Source organism: Capricornis sumatraensis, chromosome 2, assembly GCF_032405125.1.
Source record: "Capricornis sumatraensis isolate serow.1 chromosome 2, serow.2, whole genome shotgun sequence".
Classification (NCBI taxonomy): domain Eukaryota; kingdom Metazoa; phylum Chordata; class Mammalia; order Artiodactyla; family Bovidae; genus Capricornis; species Capricornis sumatraensis.
The window spans coordinates 154,209,329-154,226,873 of record NC_091070.1 but is presented as its reverse complement, the minus strand read 5'-3'; the positions used below and the strand labels follow the sequence as shown (position 1 = coordinate 154,226,873).

General features: G+C 36.3%; 1 protein-coding gene across 4 annotated transcripts in view; it reads left to right on the top strand.

The window, feature by feature from the left end:
- The first annotated feature begins 319 nt into the window (after nucleotides 1–319).
- The window catches only part of ZNF326 (zinc finger protein 326), a 37,246-nt gene continuing 20,020 nt past the window's right edge, over nucleotides 320–17,545 (top strand). Inside the window, exons 1-6 of one of the 4 annotated variants that reach the window (XM_068964491.1) lie at nucleotides 320–448; nucleotides 2,906–2,950; nucleotides 10,694–10,729; nucleotides 10,826–10,937; nucleotides 13,034–13,439; nucleotides 15,806–16,004. In XM_068964491.1, coding sequence (XP_068820592.1) covers nucleotides 433–448; nucleotides 2,906–2,950; nucleotides 10,694–10,729; nucleotides 10,826–10,937; nucleotides 13,034–13,439; nucleotides 15,806–16,004 — 814 coding nt within the window. In that variant the 5' untranslated portion in view covers nucleotides 320–432. Of the gene's footprint in view, nucleotides 449–2,905; nucleotides 2,951–10,693; nucleotides 10,784–10,825; nucleotides 10,938–13,033; nucleotides 13,440–15,805; nucleotides 16,005–17,545 lie in introns of those variants that run through there. The other 3 variants (XM_068964493.1, XM_068964494.1, XM_068964495.1) reach the window with 3 other exon arrangements.

Below are 17,545 nucleotides of genomic sequence, written 5' to 3'. Positions count from 1 at the left end.
GAGGGAAGGTATTCCAAGCAGATCCTTTCGCTCTTGCCAGAATCAAACATGGCGGGCTTCAGCCCGACCTTCCGGAAAACCCGGCTTTCTTTCCCTTGAGCCCGGCCAATCTTTCGGGCTCCTTTTTAACCTTCCTTGCCCCTCGGCGGCTCCGAGAGGGTCAGCACCTGGGAGCGCGACAGCAGACCTGCTTCCCGCCCCCATTCGAGGGCCCGCCCCCCAGCCCGCGCCAGCCAGTCGCGGGCTGCGCTGCGGCGGCTGGCAGCGCTGGCCGGGCCCGCCCCCCAGCCTCGCTGTGGCCTGCGGCTCCCGGGCCGGTAGCGCCGCTCTTGGTCGCGCTGACTCGTAGTGTGGAACCGCGGGTCACGGGTGCTCTTCTCCGGCCACAGAGTAGCCAAGCGCCGCCGAGGCCGTCGGCCCCGAGCCTCCGCCATGGACTTCGAGGACGGTAAGCGCGGCCTCTGGCTGGTCACCGCGGCGGGCGGCAGGCGGGGTGGCCTGCCCCCGGGGTCTGTTTACCGTCTCAAGATGGCCGTGTGGGCTTTGTTCTGCGGGCCTAGAGGCCGTCGGCCCGCCTGCCCGCCTCGGGCCCAGTGCCTGGAGTCGGCCTCGGTGGGGACCCGCGCGCCCGAATCGCCCCGCCCGGCGCCCGCTGCGGCCCGCGACCCTGAATTCCGCTCCGGCCTCGGCGCGGGGAAGGAGGCTCCCAGAGCGCCGCGGCCTCCGGAGTCCCCAGATCGGCCCCCGCCCCGCTGCGAGCAGATTGCCAGGAAGCCTCCAACTTCCCGTTCTGGGCAAGAGGGCGAGCGGGCCTCCCCCGCCGCGGCTCGCGCTCGCCCGGTGGGCAGCGACCCAGATCGTCCTTTTAGTAAATCCCCAAGTCCAGGTTACTACTTGCCAGATAGGATTTTCTGAGGCTTGTTCATGATCGTGTTCCTTGGTTGTCTTAGTTTTTAAGATGAGTTTAAAGGGCGTCTGTAAGTGATTAAGTATAGTAGATCTCCATCCAGAATGGAACGTTAAGGTATTTCTGGTTAGCAAAGTGGGATGTTTATCCGCTAACAAAGAGTGTCCGGGCGTTAATCCCTAAATTTAAAATGCTTCTGTGAACCAAAGCGTTTTCTCTGGACATTGTGTTAAGTTAGTCAAAATTTTGGCACAGCATCACGTGCCCTTCAAATTCAGACCTACACACAGCCGCCTGGGATGGACTGCTGTTTAATTAAATGAGCAGTACCTTTCGGTCGTCTCTTAAACACCAGTTCTTTAAACCGTTTAATACGCTCACGAAATAAAATTAATTTGGTCTTCATATTGTCTTCAAATCTTGCTCAACTTTTATAGTGATTGGTGTCAGGATAAGATGAGTACGTAATGACAGCATTAGGGAGACATGAAAAGGGATGTGAATATACTGAATTTACTCCTGAGTTACCGGGCGTTTCTGAATAAAATGGCTTCACTAATTAGTCGTAAGCCTCTAACCCAACCAACTTTGAATATGCTGAGCCTGATTAAATGATCTTTTGATCTTTGATTTGATTTCATGCCACAAAGAATTAAAGCTGCCAAGTCTAAGTGTATGAAAGTGAAGTCACTCAGTCGTGTCCGACTCTTTGCGACGCTATGGACTGTAGCCTACCAGGATCCTCAGTCCATGGGATTTTCCAGGCTCTACCTGAGTGGGTAGCCATTCCCTTCTCCAGGAGATCTTTGCGACCCAGGGATCGAACTTGGGTCTCCCGCATTGTAGGCAGACGCTTTACCGTCTGAGCTACCAGGGAAGCTAAGTATATGAAAAGGGACTGGAATAACCTTTTGTGGATACTTTTAAGTTACTTTGAAATAGGAAGTTCAGATATTAACAGTAGCACACTCTAGTGTTTGTTTTAGTTGAACTTTGACTCATTTTGATATCGTTACCTTTAAACTGAATATTTGAAATGCCAGAGTTGGGAATGAATTTAAAAAATATGTTGCTCTGTGTTCACACCAAACTTTGGTGACAGTACCAACACCCAAGGTGCAGCAGAAACTACCAGTGTGGGAGGAGGGAGTGATGGAAATGGTTCCCTCCCCCCATGAAGGAACCCATTGTCTTAGGATGTTTACTTTTTATTATCACCATCTGCCCACAGTTCTAAACAGTGTGAAGCATAAAATTCTAAACAATGTCACTGATAAAATGTTCCCTCCCTCCTGCTCCCTCCCTTCCCCTCCTGCTTTTTTTGGGGGATGGAATTTGCCTGACAATATGTTGAACTCTAATCCTGTACAGTGTAGTTGGAGTCTATTGTATCCAAAGGACTGCTCTATTAAATTCCTATTTGTTAGTAGAATTAACTAAAGGATTTAACAATTGCCAAATTAGTTTTGACAAAGAAATTATGATCTTTGATAATGATGCCACATCCTGAATAGAAATAGCACACACAGGTATACACATATGAATGTGCATTTCTCAAATAAGATCTTAAAATCTTTATAGAGAGCAAATTAAGCGCTGAGAAATAGTACATTGGGAAAAAAATATATATAGAATCAATTCTCACATGTCCCTGTTTTTTGCATTGTTGGATATATAATTTATCAGCCTTCCCTTTTGTTATGCTGTATAAATCAGTACTAGATCTCCTTTTTTGGCCTTAATTATATATCAGGTTTTATTAACTAATTTTTGCATTACCATGATTTGGATGATAAACCTGCCATTTGGGGAGATAGTGAAAAGAAAGGGATATATATTTTCCTATATGAAGTATATATAATTATTAACACCCTGTTTTTGCAGATAGTTGAGTTAATGGCAGTTTAAAAATTGTGTTTGTTTTTAGTAAGTGGGTATATCATTCAAGATTTTTGCTAATATTGCACTAATTCCTTTCTGTTAAATGTGTCTTCATAGATTATACACACTCTGCTTGCAGAAATACTTATCAGAGCTTTAATGGTGAGTATCCTCTTTCATTTGATCTAAAATACATTAAGGGAATGCATCTCAGTTTTTTTGTCACCCATCTAAAGTACCAATGTAAGAAGGAAATTCTACCTTGTCTCAGTCATTGTTTAGTCTTTGGATGTGTTAGTGTTAATGTTGTCATACTATGTATAGTATTTGAGTTAGGAAATTTGGAATCAGAAAACCTTAGGGCTATTCAGAGTAGTTTGACTCTTTATTTGAATTCTGAGTTCTTTATTCCAAAAGGCCCTGACTGTATTGAGTGATGGCTTATAAGAAACTAGCTGAGTTATTTTTGTTGAGTTAGAGGCTTTGGTATTGAGTAATGTAGATTAAGTGGATTATTGGCTTGGTTTTATATTGCTGCTTTCATAATTCATTTTGACCTGTTTTTGAGGTCATTTGCTTTAATGTGTCCAAATATGTTAGTATATTAAGAACTGTCTAGAGCGTATAAAGAAGCCTTATCAATATAAGTATGACATCAGAGTGACTAAAGAGCTAGATAAAATCATGACATATGCAGAATACAATTGGGGTAGAGTTTTGATAGTTTAGATTAGAGATAAGGCTTTGCCAGACGGGCTAAGAACATAAAGAAGAGCATGGAACAGTTCAAGAGGTTATAAAAGCATTATATGAAGGACCCCAGAGAGTGGAATTAAATTCCCTGATTGCCAGAAAAATGCAACTTTCAACTGTTGTACAGAATGTAATCTATTCACAAAATAAAACTGAAGCAAATGTACTACTAAACAAAGAAGACTGTGTCATTTCATGAGAATAATTACCATACAGTTAATTGCTACTTATCATCTCTAGGAATTTAGAGAAACTTCAAATTTGATGTCAGCTAAAAAGGTTAAACATATAGGAAAAGTCAATATATATTGAGTGCTGAAAAACATATTTTTGGGCAGGAGAGTGATATAATAAAGTTACCAAAAGAAGTTTAATTTTCATCCACGTGTAGGTTATTTTGAAAACTGGAAAATTATCAAGAAGGAAGATTATCAAGTTTCATAAATTCAGGTGTAGGGATTTTACACCTTGGGAGGTAATGACAGTAATTTTTAAAATATTAAGCCATTTCTTGAGAAAGTTAGCAGAACTTTCAGGCTGCCTAGTAGTGAGTAGAAAATTGAGAGGGATGCATAACAATGAATCCAGGATTGGGAACTGGAGTGAACAGTACTTGTACTTTTACCAAAGAGATTTGGAATGATACAAGGCCATGATTTCCATTATTTCCATGATTTCCAGAGAGTTGATGCCTAAATATAGGACTTTGAAATACAGAATCATAGAGGGTCAGAAGTTTATTTTCTTAACATACAGGATTGTGGGGAAAAAAAAAGAAAAAGCTTAAAATAATTCTGTCACTGACGTTAGGACCTTCTTTTGAAAACAAGCACATTGAGGTGTAGTAGACATCTAACATACTAGGTTACAGGTATACAGCATAATGATCCTGTATTTATATATGCTGTGAAATGATCACAACAGTGAGTCTGGTAACCCTTGATCACCACATATAGTTTTCCTGCAATGAGAACTTTTAAGATTTACTTTTCTTAGCAACTTTCAAACATGCAATACACTATTATTAACTATAGTCACTATGCTGTATATTACATCCCCCTGATTTATTTATAACTGGAAGTTGTTACCTTTCAACTCCCTTCACCCATTTCAACGACTCCCACCCCCTTCTCTGGTGATTACCAATCTGTTCATTATGTCTACAAGCTTGGATTTTTTTGCTTTGTTTTGTTTTGATTTTTTTTTTAAATTCTACATGTAAATGAAGTCATACAGTTTTTATCATTCTTACTTCACTTATTTCACTTAGCATATGCCCTCAAGGCCTGTCCATGTTGTTGCACATGGCACGATTCCATTCTTTTTCATGGCAAAAGTAGTATTCCATGTATATGCATACATATATATCACATTGCATCAACTTTATCAATTCATCTATTGATGGACACTTAGATTATTCTGTATCTTGGCTATTGTAAATAATGCTGCTGTGAAAATCGGGGTGCATGTATCTTTTCAAGTTAGATTTTTTTTCTAGCAGTTAAATGTTAGACTTTTTTTTCTCTTAATTTTAGTTCCATTAGTGGTTTTCCTTTAAGGGTGATTGTTAGACTCCCCTGTGGAGCTTTTTCAAAATGTATCTATTTAGGTCATACTCTATTCCTCTTGAATCTTAATTTTTAGGGTAAATGGTCCCAACTGTGTCAGCTTTAAGAACTATTGATACTTTGAATCATTTTAGAATGCACCTCTGGTTAAAGAACACTGCTTGACAACACTGAGGCCTGAGTTATCTACATTTTATAAATGAGGAACTTAATTTCAGGGTTGTAATTTGGCTTCATTCAACAGATATTTACTGAATGTTTTGTATTAGATAGTGTTATTGGAGCTGGCAATACAGTAGTGAACAAAACGGACAAATATTCCTGCCTTTGAAGTGTACAGTCTAGTGGGGTGAAATAGTAAACAAGAAGTAATATTTATTGTATTGCAGCAATTGCTTGGGAGAATAATAACACAGGACAGCTGTGTATGTGTGTGTGTTAAAATTTTAAAGAGATTAGCAAGGGTAAGAATCGCTAACAGGGTAACTTGAGCACAGAGTTGAGGGAGATGAAGATGCAAGCTATGCCATTGTCTCCATATTTCCTTCTTCTTTTATAAATAGACAAAAAAAGGGAAAGCATTTCTGATAAAGGGAAAGCAGGAACACAGGTAGGGCTGAGTGCATTGTGCTTCAGAGTGACTTAGGAAGATGGGCTTGACTACAGCAGATGATTTTTGCTGAGTGATCTTAAAACAAGGTTAGAATAGGGAGGAGTATGTAGCCAGAAGTCAGTGAAAGTCAAAGACAATATGCTTAACACACAAGAAGTAATAGAAAGTGAAGACCTTAAAGAATTGAGGGTGTGAGCAGCACAGACACAGAGGAAGAACATTCCAGGCAGAGGGAATAGTAGATGAAAAAATGGGTGTATACCTGTTGTCCTCTAGGAACGGCAAGGGACCTAGTATAGCTAGAGTGGGGTGAGTAAGGCGGGATCACAGATGATGAAATTAAGTGGAAATAGATCAAGTTAAGAGGTAAAGGGAAAGATTTCTCCACTTTGTCTCTGTTGACATTTTGGACTAGGTAATTCTTTGTTGTGGGGGAGTGTCCTATGCACTGTAGAATGTTTTAGGAGCATTCTTGGTCTCTTGTCATTTGATGCAGGCAGCACCCATTACTCATTTTGGTGACAGCCAACAATGTTTTCATTGTTTGACCCCCTCTGGGGGTCAAAATTGCCCATGGTTAAGAACCACTGATATAGGGTCTTATAGATCATCTAAAGGCTTGTTTACTTGGAGTAAGTTGGGAAGCCACTGGAAGGTACTGGGCATTGAATATAATTTAACTTACACTTTAACAGAATTCTGCTAGCTATTTTCTTGAGAATGAACAGAAAGGTTGCAGAAATGAAAACAGGAAAATCAGCTGGGGGGCTGTTGCAGTAATGTAGATGAGATATGCTGGTGGCCTGTACCGGGCTGATAGTAGTGTGGAGGTGATAAAAAGTGGTCTCATTCACGACTTAGTGTTACACAACTTGTTAGTTATTTTGATCATGTCAGTTGTTTTTTCATACTACTCCACGCCTCTTGTGATTTAATTATAAGTGAACGTAACATTTGTTGAGCTTATCATTTATGAAAAGTGAAAGTCACTCAGTCATGTCTGACTCTTTGCAACCCCATGGACTGTAGTGCATGGAATTCTCCAGGCCAGAATACTGGAGTGGGTAGCCTTTCCCTTCTCCAGGGAATCTTCCCAACCCAGGGATTGATTCCAGGTCTATCGCATTTCGATTCTTTACCAGCTGAGCCAGAAGGGTGTAATCAAATCAGTAGAATAGATTTGATTTAAAATATGTCAGATTAATTTTGAGTGAATAGTTTTCTTATTTAATATATATTTTATTCAGGGATAATTGATGGAATGCTAAATATGTCAGATGTATAACAGTGTCTCACAATTTTTGAAGGTTATATATAATATAGTTATAAAATACTGCAGTATTCCTTATGTTGTACAGTATATCCTTGTTCTCATTTACTGTTAACAGTAAAGATATGTTATAGTCTTAATAACTTTATTTTTAAAGTGACTTTTAAATTCATTCAGTAACCTGGAAGATATGTAAATGGTCATGGTCCTCTTATAGACTCTGTCCCTATAATCAACACTGATTATATGCAGTATCTATTAAGACTTTTACTCTTCTCCTTTTTAACTAACTGATTAGTGACAGTACTGTGAGCAATAAACCAAAAGACATTGCTGTGTAGAGATAGCTCTATTAATCTTTGTGTACTCTCTAGTGCCTGGGAAAAGGTGAGTGTTCAATAAATGTTAGTAATTTATGACTTTGTAGTGAAGTAAAAATATACAGAATCAAAAAACTGAAGGATTTAGTATCCAAAGGCAGCCTCTGCTGACTGAAAATAGAAATTAGCAGAAGTAGCAATTTAAGTTTTTTTGTTTTGTGTACCTAACTGAACCTAACTCTAAAATTACTTTTTAATACTTTTTAGAGGAAAGCTTTTTATTTTGAAGTCTTCATCTTAATGTCAAAATTGTCCTCTGTTTGAGAGATATGAGCGACTTATATTGTATACTTATCAACTCTAAAGACAAATGACTTTCATTAGTCTGGAACTGTGTTATCTGATGTGGTAGACACTAATAGACACTAACCATGTATGACTGTTGAGTACTTTCAGTGTGGATAGTCTGAATTGAGGTGTGCTGTCTTAATATGAACTTGATTTGAAGTCTTAGTATAGACAAAAAACATTTAGAATAGCTCATTAATACTTTTTGTATATTGGTATGACAAACTTTTTGTCATTAAAATCCATTGTTATGCCTTGTACTTTGAATGGATCTTTTAATGATGTGTAATCCTGTAATATCAGGTATTAGTTATTTGAAAAATACTGGTTTATTCAGATTTTTCAAATATTGGCAGATTTTATTGTAGAAATTAAAAAGTTGTATTCAGTAATACCAGTGTCAGTTTCATCAGAAAAGCCTTTTAAGTATTGGGAAACCGTCAAACTCAAGTTTTAAATTTTAATTTTCACATGAGTGCTTGAATTTTATCTTTGGCAACAAATACTATCAATTGTTCTTTGAAGTGACAGTTCCACTTCATTTTTGAGAAAGTGTTTGCCAGATGCTCAAGTCTGAAAGCCATAGTTTTTGAATGTCAGTCTTTCCTTTTAGTAAAAACAGTATTCCTTGTAAAAAAATGGCTAATTCAGTGGCTTTTCCTAAAGAGAATGATGGCACTTAATGAAACTTTATGCAGTGATATGCAGCAAAATTGTTTTATGTATACTTTCCATTTTACTATCCAGAATATCGTAAAGTATACACAAAGGTCATGATTTAATAAAATTGCCAATTTTCACTTCTTCATCAAGGACATTCTTTAAGTGAAGATTATTTTATTATTTTTATTATCTTTGGTATTTTACTTTTTACTGCAAGTGTGCAATACAGCTATCAATACTAGTGTGGTCTGGTGTCACTGCCTTGATTTGTGCTATAGCAAAAACTGTTTTACCCACCAGTGGTTTTGCATCTTCAATGCAAAAAAATTTTCATCACTGTGAAAAAGGCAAATAATGTTTTGGTATCAATAATGTTTATAAAAATAGTTTGATCTTGTGGATCCCCTGAAAGGGTCCTGGCAACTAGTGGTCAACGGGCTATTGAAACTTACAGGCCTGGGGTACATAAAAAACTAGTAAAAAAGAGACCTTAACCACAAGACTAGTGTACATTTAACGTGAGGTCACAGGACTTTCCTGGAGGTCCAGTGGCTTAAGACTACACACATCTACTGCAGGGTGCATGGATTTGATCCCTGGTTGTGGAACTAAGACCCCGCATGCCACATGGTGCAGTCAAGGAAAAAAAAAGATTAAATAAATGAGGCCACAGATAGCAGAATACTGTATAAGGCAGAATATCATAAACACCATGTAAAAACTACAGACTTTTGCAGATATTCAAAAGAAAGAGACAATAATCAATTGAGACAACATCAGCAAGGTGTTCTTAAAAGGGTTAGTATTTGAAATGGACTTTAAAAAATTAAAGAATTTCAATAAGCTATTATTTGGGCAATAGAGAGAGTGTTTCATGTAGAAGCAACAGTGTGAAGCTAAAGTGGTGGATATTTATAGACTTTGGGAAAATCATTTCATCTTTTTGGTTCCATAATCTATCAAATGAAAAGGTTAAATATGATCATTTAGGTTGCTTTCAGGTTTAAAGCTGCAAGATTTTGTTGTTAGGACCAGAATATTTATGTAATTATAATTAAAATTTAGTGTTTTTTAAAAAATAAAAATAAATGTACTTGCTTTGTGTATACTCTTAGTACATAAAACTTGGAGAGGGTGATAAATGAAGACTTTTAAAGGACTTTATAGGAAATACAAGGTAAACGGTTTTTAAATTTTTTTCAATTTTATGATCATAGTAAATTCATTTTATTACCTTTTTTGTTGTATTTGTTTTTTATGTCAGAGGTGGGGATGTAGGTGGAATTATAGGAATTGTAATTAAATACACTTAGTGCTTTGATTATAATTTTTTTTAGTGTTTACATTGCTAGAATTCACATTCATTCAAATACTTTATTCAAAGTATTTGAGGATTTAAATATTTGAGTCATTATTTATATGCAGAGTATCACATAATGGCCCCACTCTGATTTTACTTTTTAAAAATATCTATTTCAATTACTGTATGAACTATTTCAATTGGGCATATTTAAAATGAGGCTGCCTCGGATTTTTAGATGTTTTGAGAGGAGTTAGATGCAGAAAGGAGAAGGCAATGACAACCCGCTCCAGTACTCTTGCCTGGAAAATTCCATGGAGCCTGGTAGGCTGCAGTCCATGGGGTCTCGAACAGTCCAACACGACTGAGCGACTTCACTTTCACTTTTCACTTTCATGCGTTGGAGAAGGAAATGGCAACCCATTCCAGTATTTTTGCCTGGAGGATCCCAGGGATGGGGGAGCCTGGTGGGCTGCCGTTTATGGGGTTGCACAGAGTCAGACACGACTGAAGTGACTTAGCAACAGCAGCAGATGCAGAAAACGATACTATAAATTTTTTTTTCCTTTTAACATTATTAAATACCTTATTTTCTTGAGAATAGGAATTATTAACTATGTACTATTGTAGCACCTGACATAGGACCCTATGGTAGTATCCTAAGTCACGTAAATATTGGCTAAATTGAAGATAATTTTAATATAGAACTTTTTAGTTGATAGGTTTTTTTTAATCAGGTCTTATTGGCAAATCTGATTTTTCAGTAGATTATATGACATAGGACCCTATGGTAGTACCCTTGTCGTGTAAATATTGGCTAAATTGAAGGTAATTTTAATGTTGAACTTTTTAGTTGATAGCTTTTTAAAAAAAATTAGATTTCATTAGCAGATCGGTTTTTCATTAGATTATAATCTGTATGGTTTTTCCCTCAGTGTCTAGTGTGAATTTAGCTAATGTTAACAATGAATTATCATTTCAGGTGACTGATATGAATATCTTGTGTTTTATACAAAGATTCCTGAAGAGAATGGTATTTTACTGACTTTTTGTTATTAACTATCTTTTAGGAATGGATCGTGATTATGGCCCTGGATCTTACGGAGGTCTGGCATTCAAGGATGTTTATCTAAAAATTCTTCTTTTGAGTGCCAGTAAAGGTGAGCATCATTTAATTTTTTTTCTTTTTAAACTCTTTATAGGGATGGATCGTGACTATGGCCATGGATCCTATGGGGGTCAAAGATCCATGGACTCCTACCTAAACCAGTCATATGGCATGGACAATCACAGTGGTGGTGGTGGGGGTAGCAGGTAAATTGCTTCATCACTTAGCCAAATAAGTAGATGACTATAAGATTCTAGATGATTTAAGTATTCTTTAGGAATGTTATGATACTTAAACTATATTTAGAACTGAATAATCACCTTAAATGTTTAAAGGTGTTAATGGTTATAAAAACTGTCTCAACATCATTGGCAGACATTACTTTAGGAAAACCATTATTTCATTATACTAGAGTAAGATTTTCTGTCTTTAGCAGTGATTTTTTTTAACTCCTTGTCAGTCAAAATGCCCTAAACAAATGATATAAAAATATTATTGGAAATATTATTTGTGAAGCTTTTTCTTATGATTTTTCAAAAATGTATTTACTAATGTGGAATGCTTTATAGAGTAGCAAAACAGTCTTTGACTAAAATGAAATTAACCCAACCTGTTTAGCAACACTCAGTTTGTAAGAAACATTTAAGATAGTTATTCTTTTAATTTTAGTTTTAATGTGAGTTACAAGAGCATATTGTAATAATAAAAATATTCTTTAAATCATGTTTAGGTTATTTATTGGCAGGTTCTACTTATGCCAGAAACACTTGTGGTCTAGACTAGGAGCTTTATATTAAAGCCATGAATGAATACAATATCTTTGTTTATTTTAATGCAGTACAGTTTTGATTGTACTTATGTTTCATTGTTGATGCTGTGTAAAGCTTAAACCTAGCTGAACTGCTTTAGGCTTTAGGGTTGACCACATTTTAGGCCAAGGAGGTACAGAGATTCCTACTAAATATTGATATAAGTAAAACTAGTTAGGAAACTTTTTGAAAGTATTGTCCTTCTTCATAAATTGAAGGATCTGGTTTCCCTAAGGATGGATTGAATGATGCTTACTTTCCTTTTTCCTGCTTAAGTGTGCCATTATGGTTTATAGTAGAGAAAAATCAGGAAAATAGATACAACAATTTTGCTTATGTGATAGATATTTTGAAAAATGTAGTTGAAAAGAGGAATGATTTTTATATGGTTACTAGGGTTCAGAAGTAAAGTGCCTTCTATTTAGTGATAAGTAATTGAAGTAATGTAACACATTTAAATATTTTACTTTATCAGTTGCTGCCCTGTTACACTGTAAATGTAATGTGTGTGAACTATGTAGATGTTATAATTTATTTCATGTAATTGTGGGCCTTTATAAAACTATGTTGTAAGATAAGCAACTTTTGTAATCCATGCTTTGGTGAGAAGTATGATTTGTTTCTTCTGTTGACTCTATTAAAACCTTAAGGAGACTGTGTGCTCCCTTTTTTAGAGTAGCTTTATGTGATAATTTCATGTGATAATAGGAATAATTTTCAAATAATTGAAGATAGGGAATAATTTTTCAAATAATTGAAGACATTATAAAATGTATTCTTTCTAATCTGCCTTGAAAATTCATATGCAAAAGGTATATATTGGTGGTCTTTTATGTTCTGTTTTATGTGCTTATTCTTCTAGATTTGTAGATTTATTACTATACAAGTGAAAAGTGACTAAGAATTGATTATTAACGTTAACCAAAGTTTAGCAGGTTGTTAAATTGTATAACCAGATAATTCTCCCAATTTTGACTGCTGTAGACATACTGAAGCAGTTTTGTCATATAGATTATTGTGGGTGCAAAAGGATCTCTTCTGTGTCACAAGTAGCCTGCATCTTTGTAGTCTTCAATTTGTGTCCCTATTGAAAGCCAAAATGTTGTAAATATTTTGTATTTTACAGTATTAGAGATGGGTTCAAAGAAAGTTTGAGTCGTCTGTGAACTTTAACAAATGACTTTTTCCAAGACTAGGGCTGGGCTTAAATAATGACAGACAAATCTTTTCTAATAAAATAGCTGCCAAAAAGCAGATATTTAAGCTAAGGGTACTTAACTCAATTCATATTTAAACACTGACTCAGATAGCTTTCTATCTGGTCTCATGTTGAACTGCCCAGCCCTAATCAAGTGTGAATAAAAGTAGAACTGCAAACCAGTATGGTATAAATGAATTTTAGTTGATAAATGTCATCTGATAATTTGTCTTTTGAATTGTCTAACATTAGTAAGCTTACTTTTGTTTTTTCCCTCACTGTGCAACTCTTCCAGGTTTGGACCTTATGAGTCTTACGACTCCAGGTCTTCTCTGGGTGGGCGAGATCTGTACAGATCTGGCTATGGTTTTAATGAACCCGAACAAAGCCGCTTCGGAGGTAGTTATGGTGGTCGATTTGAGAGCTCCTACCGGAATAGCCTTGACTCTTTCGGAGGTAGAAACCAGGGCGGGTCTAGCTGGGAAGCACCTTACTCCCGTTCAAAATTGAGGCCTGGGTTTATGGAGGACAGAGGAAGAGAGAATTACTCTTCCTACAGCAGTTTTTCTTCACCCCATATGAAGCCTGCACCTGTAGGCTCTCGGGGGAGAGGAACGCCTGCTTATCCTGAAAGTACGTTTGGAAGCAGAAACTATGATGCTTTTGGAGGACCATCAACAGGCAGAGGCCGAGGCCGAGGAGTAAGTACAACAGAATCTTTTCAGATTCTTTTCACTAGTCACTCTTTTAAACCCTTTCAAGACCATGGTTTTCAACTAGAATAAACACTGTTCATCCCAGTGTATTTTGAAGCAAAAGCTGAGTCATAAGCATAATTTTTAGGTTGCCTGTAAAAGTTTTCCCAGTACCTTAGAAAATACATGGCAGTGTGAGATGACTGTTCATATAGTTTTGCTAAATCTCCCTTTATTAAAAAGGTGAGGATATTAGGTTTGGTCTAAAAGGGGTTAAAAGGAGTTGCATTTTTCCTTGTAAACACTAGCAGTTTTGCTAGTGGGACAGTTCTTGGATTATTTTAAAGGTAATGAACCCTTTTGGAGTTTCTGAGTAGGTTAAAGGTGCAATGTATGATAACATGTATATACTTTGCTGCTAAACTCCGGCACATAGAAATTCTTCAAAGCTTCATATTTCACATTAAACACAAGAGAGACTAACAGTTGGTGATAGCTGAGGGTACTTTAGCCAGGTTTACGTGGTGAGGAAGTTGATATGTATAGTAGATTGTAGATGAGTTGTGGTCAGTATAATTTTGCTAACTCACTCTCTTACAATATGTTGTATTTGCTGGGTGTTCTGTCTTACCTCTGTCACTAGTTTTACTGTTGAGAAATAATTTCCTCCCTATAGAAACATGTCTATGGCTTCTTCCCAGGAAGTAATATTTTATAAATTACTGCTTAAATGAATAAATATGCTAGTCTTCAAATATTTAATTTCAGGATATGTAGTATAAAGGTTATGCCTTTACATTCTTAGGTAACTTGACTGACAAGAAATTTTACCTAGGAAGTGTACATAGATTGTGGAGTTATTATGTAGTTTGATTTATAAAGAATATTGTATTTTTGCCATCATGTAAGAATTGTTTTTTTTTTTTTGGAAGTCAGTTGCTCTTAATATTCTCTTTGCAGAGGAAAGTGCTTCTATTAAGAAAACGTAGTAGGGCACATATTTTTGACTGCTCACTAATCTTTGGTACATCAGCATAGTTTGTCATACTTGTGTAGAAATTTTGCATTTTTAACAGTTACTCGTTACTTATGTAAAATGCATTGCACCTTTAATGGATAATTAATAAAGATTTTTCTGATGTAACTATTTAAATCACCTGGAAACACTTAATTTATTCAAGGTTAGATAGGTATTCCTAAGCATAATATACAGATGTAAGCAACTAGTATGTTGCTGTTCTACCATGCTTTATGGTTGTAGATTAATTGAAAATAGTTGGGATAATAGGCTTTGGATTTTGAAATTGAAAATCTACTCCAGTTTGAAAATTTGGAAAACTCTTAATGTTTTCCATGCTGTATATTACTTTAGGCAAACGATTTTTTCCTCAAAGACACTTGAAATGCCAATTTTGTTTTCATGATAGAAAAACAGGTATTCCTGTACTTTGTTTCCACCATTCTAGTCGAAGTCGACTTTTCTTTCTTTCTTCCTGTTAATGAAATAGATGAACCAATAGGTCTTTCCTTTTTAATCTTCACTTGTACAATTCCCATTGGATCCTTCTCTTCAGATTACTCCTCAATCTTTATCTTCTAAAAGTAAGGTTAGTAGAATAAATTTGTATGAACATGTGGCTTCTTGGTATAGTGGGTTTTGTTAACGACGAGAAGAAAGGACACAAAGAGTCGTTTGGTTGCATGACTCTTCGTCTGTAAACTTTTGCTTCTTGGGCTTCTGGGTGAGAATATGTTTCTCTAGGTAAGAATGTGAATGGAACGCCAGATGCAATTCTTTATCTGAAGTGTGTCTTGGAAGTTGATGCATGGTTATGCTTTAACTCTCCTATTTCATACTAATGTTCCATCTCGCCTTCTCATCCCTTTTTCAACAGGGAGAAATCCTAAATCATTTCTGGATCTTTTTTAACTTCAGACTTCAGATATGGTCTTCTTTGTGTATCTTAGTTTTAAGCCAGGTTTTAGTAAAGATTTCTTTTAAGGTCTTTTCATGGGAAAACATCGATTAGGAACTCTGAAGAGGAGTTGTCAGAGAGTTGTACAAGTGGTAATATTCTGACAGGCACATAATGTTGTTTATGATCTCAAGTAATTTTGAATCATAAGAATCAAACAATAGGAAATATCCATATTTGTTCTTGTGGAAATAAAAATACTGATTCACTGGGTTTGAGTTCCTGTAATAATTTACAGAATTTTTCAGTGTATTTAGAGTGGACTTGTAAAATTTAGTTACATTCTGAGGAATTTTCATTTGAAAAATTCTAGATAGATAAAATGTAATTTATATATGAATTCATACTTTTTCTTTGGATATTGTGCTAATATTTCTTGATTTCACAAATTTGCAGCATATGAGTGATTTTGGAAGCATTCATAGACCTGGAATTGTTGTTGACTATCAAAACAAACCCACCAATGTGACAGTTGCTGCTGCAAGAGGAATAAAGAGAAAAATGATGCAGCCATTTAATAAGCCTGGTGGAACCTTTATCAAGAAACCCAAGCTAGCAAAACCCGTGGAGAAGATGAGCCTCAGCAAATCACCCAGTAAGTTGGAAAACATAATTGCTGTGGTTCAAGGCAGTTTTCATTATTTTTTTTAACTCAGTGCATTTAAATAATTTTTTCACGTTTATGTAGACAAATTGTACAATAATTACAGTTGTAGAAATTAGATCTGTAGTCATGGATATCAAAATTACCAAAAGATACTTATAAATTCACATGCCCTGATTCACTCCTTTTCCCTAAATCTTGACTTAGGGTGGAACCAGAACATCTATATTTTTAAAAAGATCTTACACATGATTTTGATTTGGATTCCTTTCTTGGGTGTTATATTTATTGTTGGATAATTATTGAGGAAGTAGTATATTACATTGCATAGAGTCTCTTTCATGAGGTCAAAGGCAAGAAATTTTTCATTGTCCTTGGTGCCAGGAAAAGCTATATGTTCTAGAAAATTAATTTGCCTTTTGTCTTCTGGGCATTATTCCTAGAGATAATCATACTTCCATTTTTACATTGTTAAAAATTAAGAGCCAGTCTGAAAGTGAAATTAAGAAAACAATTCATGGTAGCATCAAGAAATAAATACTCAGGAATAAATTTAACAAAAGAAGTACAAAACTTACACTTTGAAAATTATAAAATATTGATAAAAGAAATTAAAGAAGATCTAAATAAATGGGATACTAAATAAATGTTCACAGACCAGAAGACTTAATGCTAAGATGGTAATACTCCCCAGACTGATCTACTGATTCAGCCCAATTCCTGTCAGAATGTCACCTGATCTATTTGCAAAAATTGACAAGTTGATTTCAAAAATTCATAGGGAATTGCAAGGAACCTACAATAGCCAAACAATCCTAAAAAAAGAAGAACAGAAAGAGCACTACTTCATGATTTCAAAGCTTAACTGCAAAGCCATAGTAATTAAGACAGAGTGGTACTGGCACAAGGACAGACATATAGATCAACGGAATAGAAGCGAGAGTCCAGAGATAAACTCATAAATCTATGGTAAAATGGTTTTTTTTAGCCAAGATGTCAAAATTATTTAGTGAGGAGAGAATAGTCTTTTCCACAAACGCTGCTGGAACAACTGGATAGCCACATGCACGAACTAACATACAGCACCTAAATGCAAGGGCTAGAACTATAAAACTCTCAGAAGAAAACAAGAGTAAGTCTTCATGACTTTGGATTTGGCAAGAAATTCATCTGACACTAAAAGAGCAACCAAATGATAAACAGGCAAATTGGACTTTAGGCTTCACTGGTGGCTCAGCAGTAAAGGATCTGCCTGCCAGTGCAGGAGACGCAGGTTTGATCCCTAGGTCAGAAAGCTCCCCTGGAGAAGAAGAATGGCAACCCACTCCCAATATTCTTGCCTGGGAAATTCCGTGAACAAAAGAGCCTGGTGGGCAATAGTCCACAGTCGCAAAAGAGTTGGACACAACTTACTGACCAAACAACAGTAAAACTGGATTTTATCAAAATTAAAAACTTTTGTGCTTCAGAGGACACATTAAGAAAGTGAAAAGATAGCTCACAGAGAAGGAGAAAACATTTGCAAATTATAC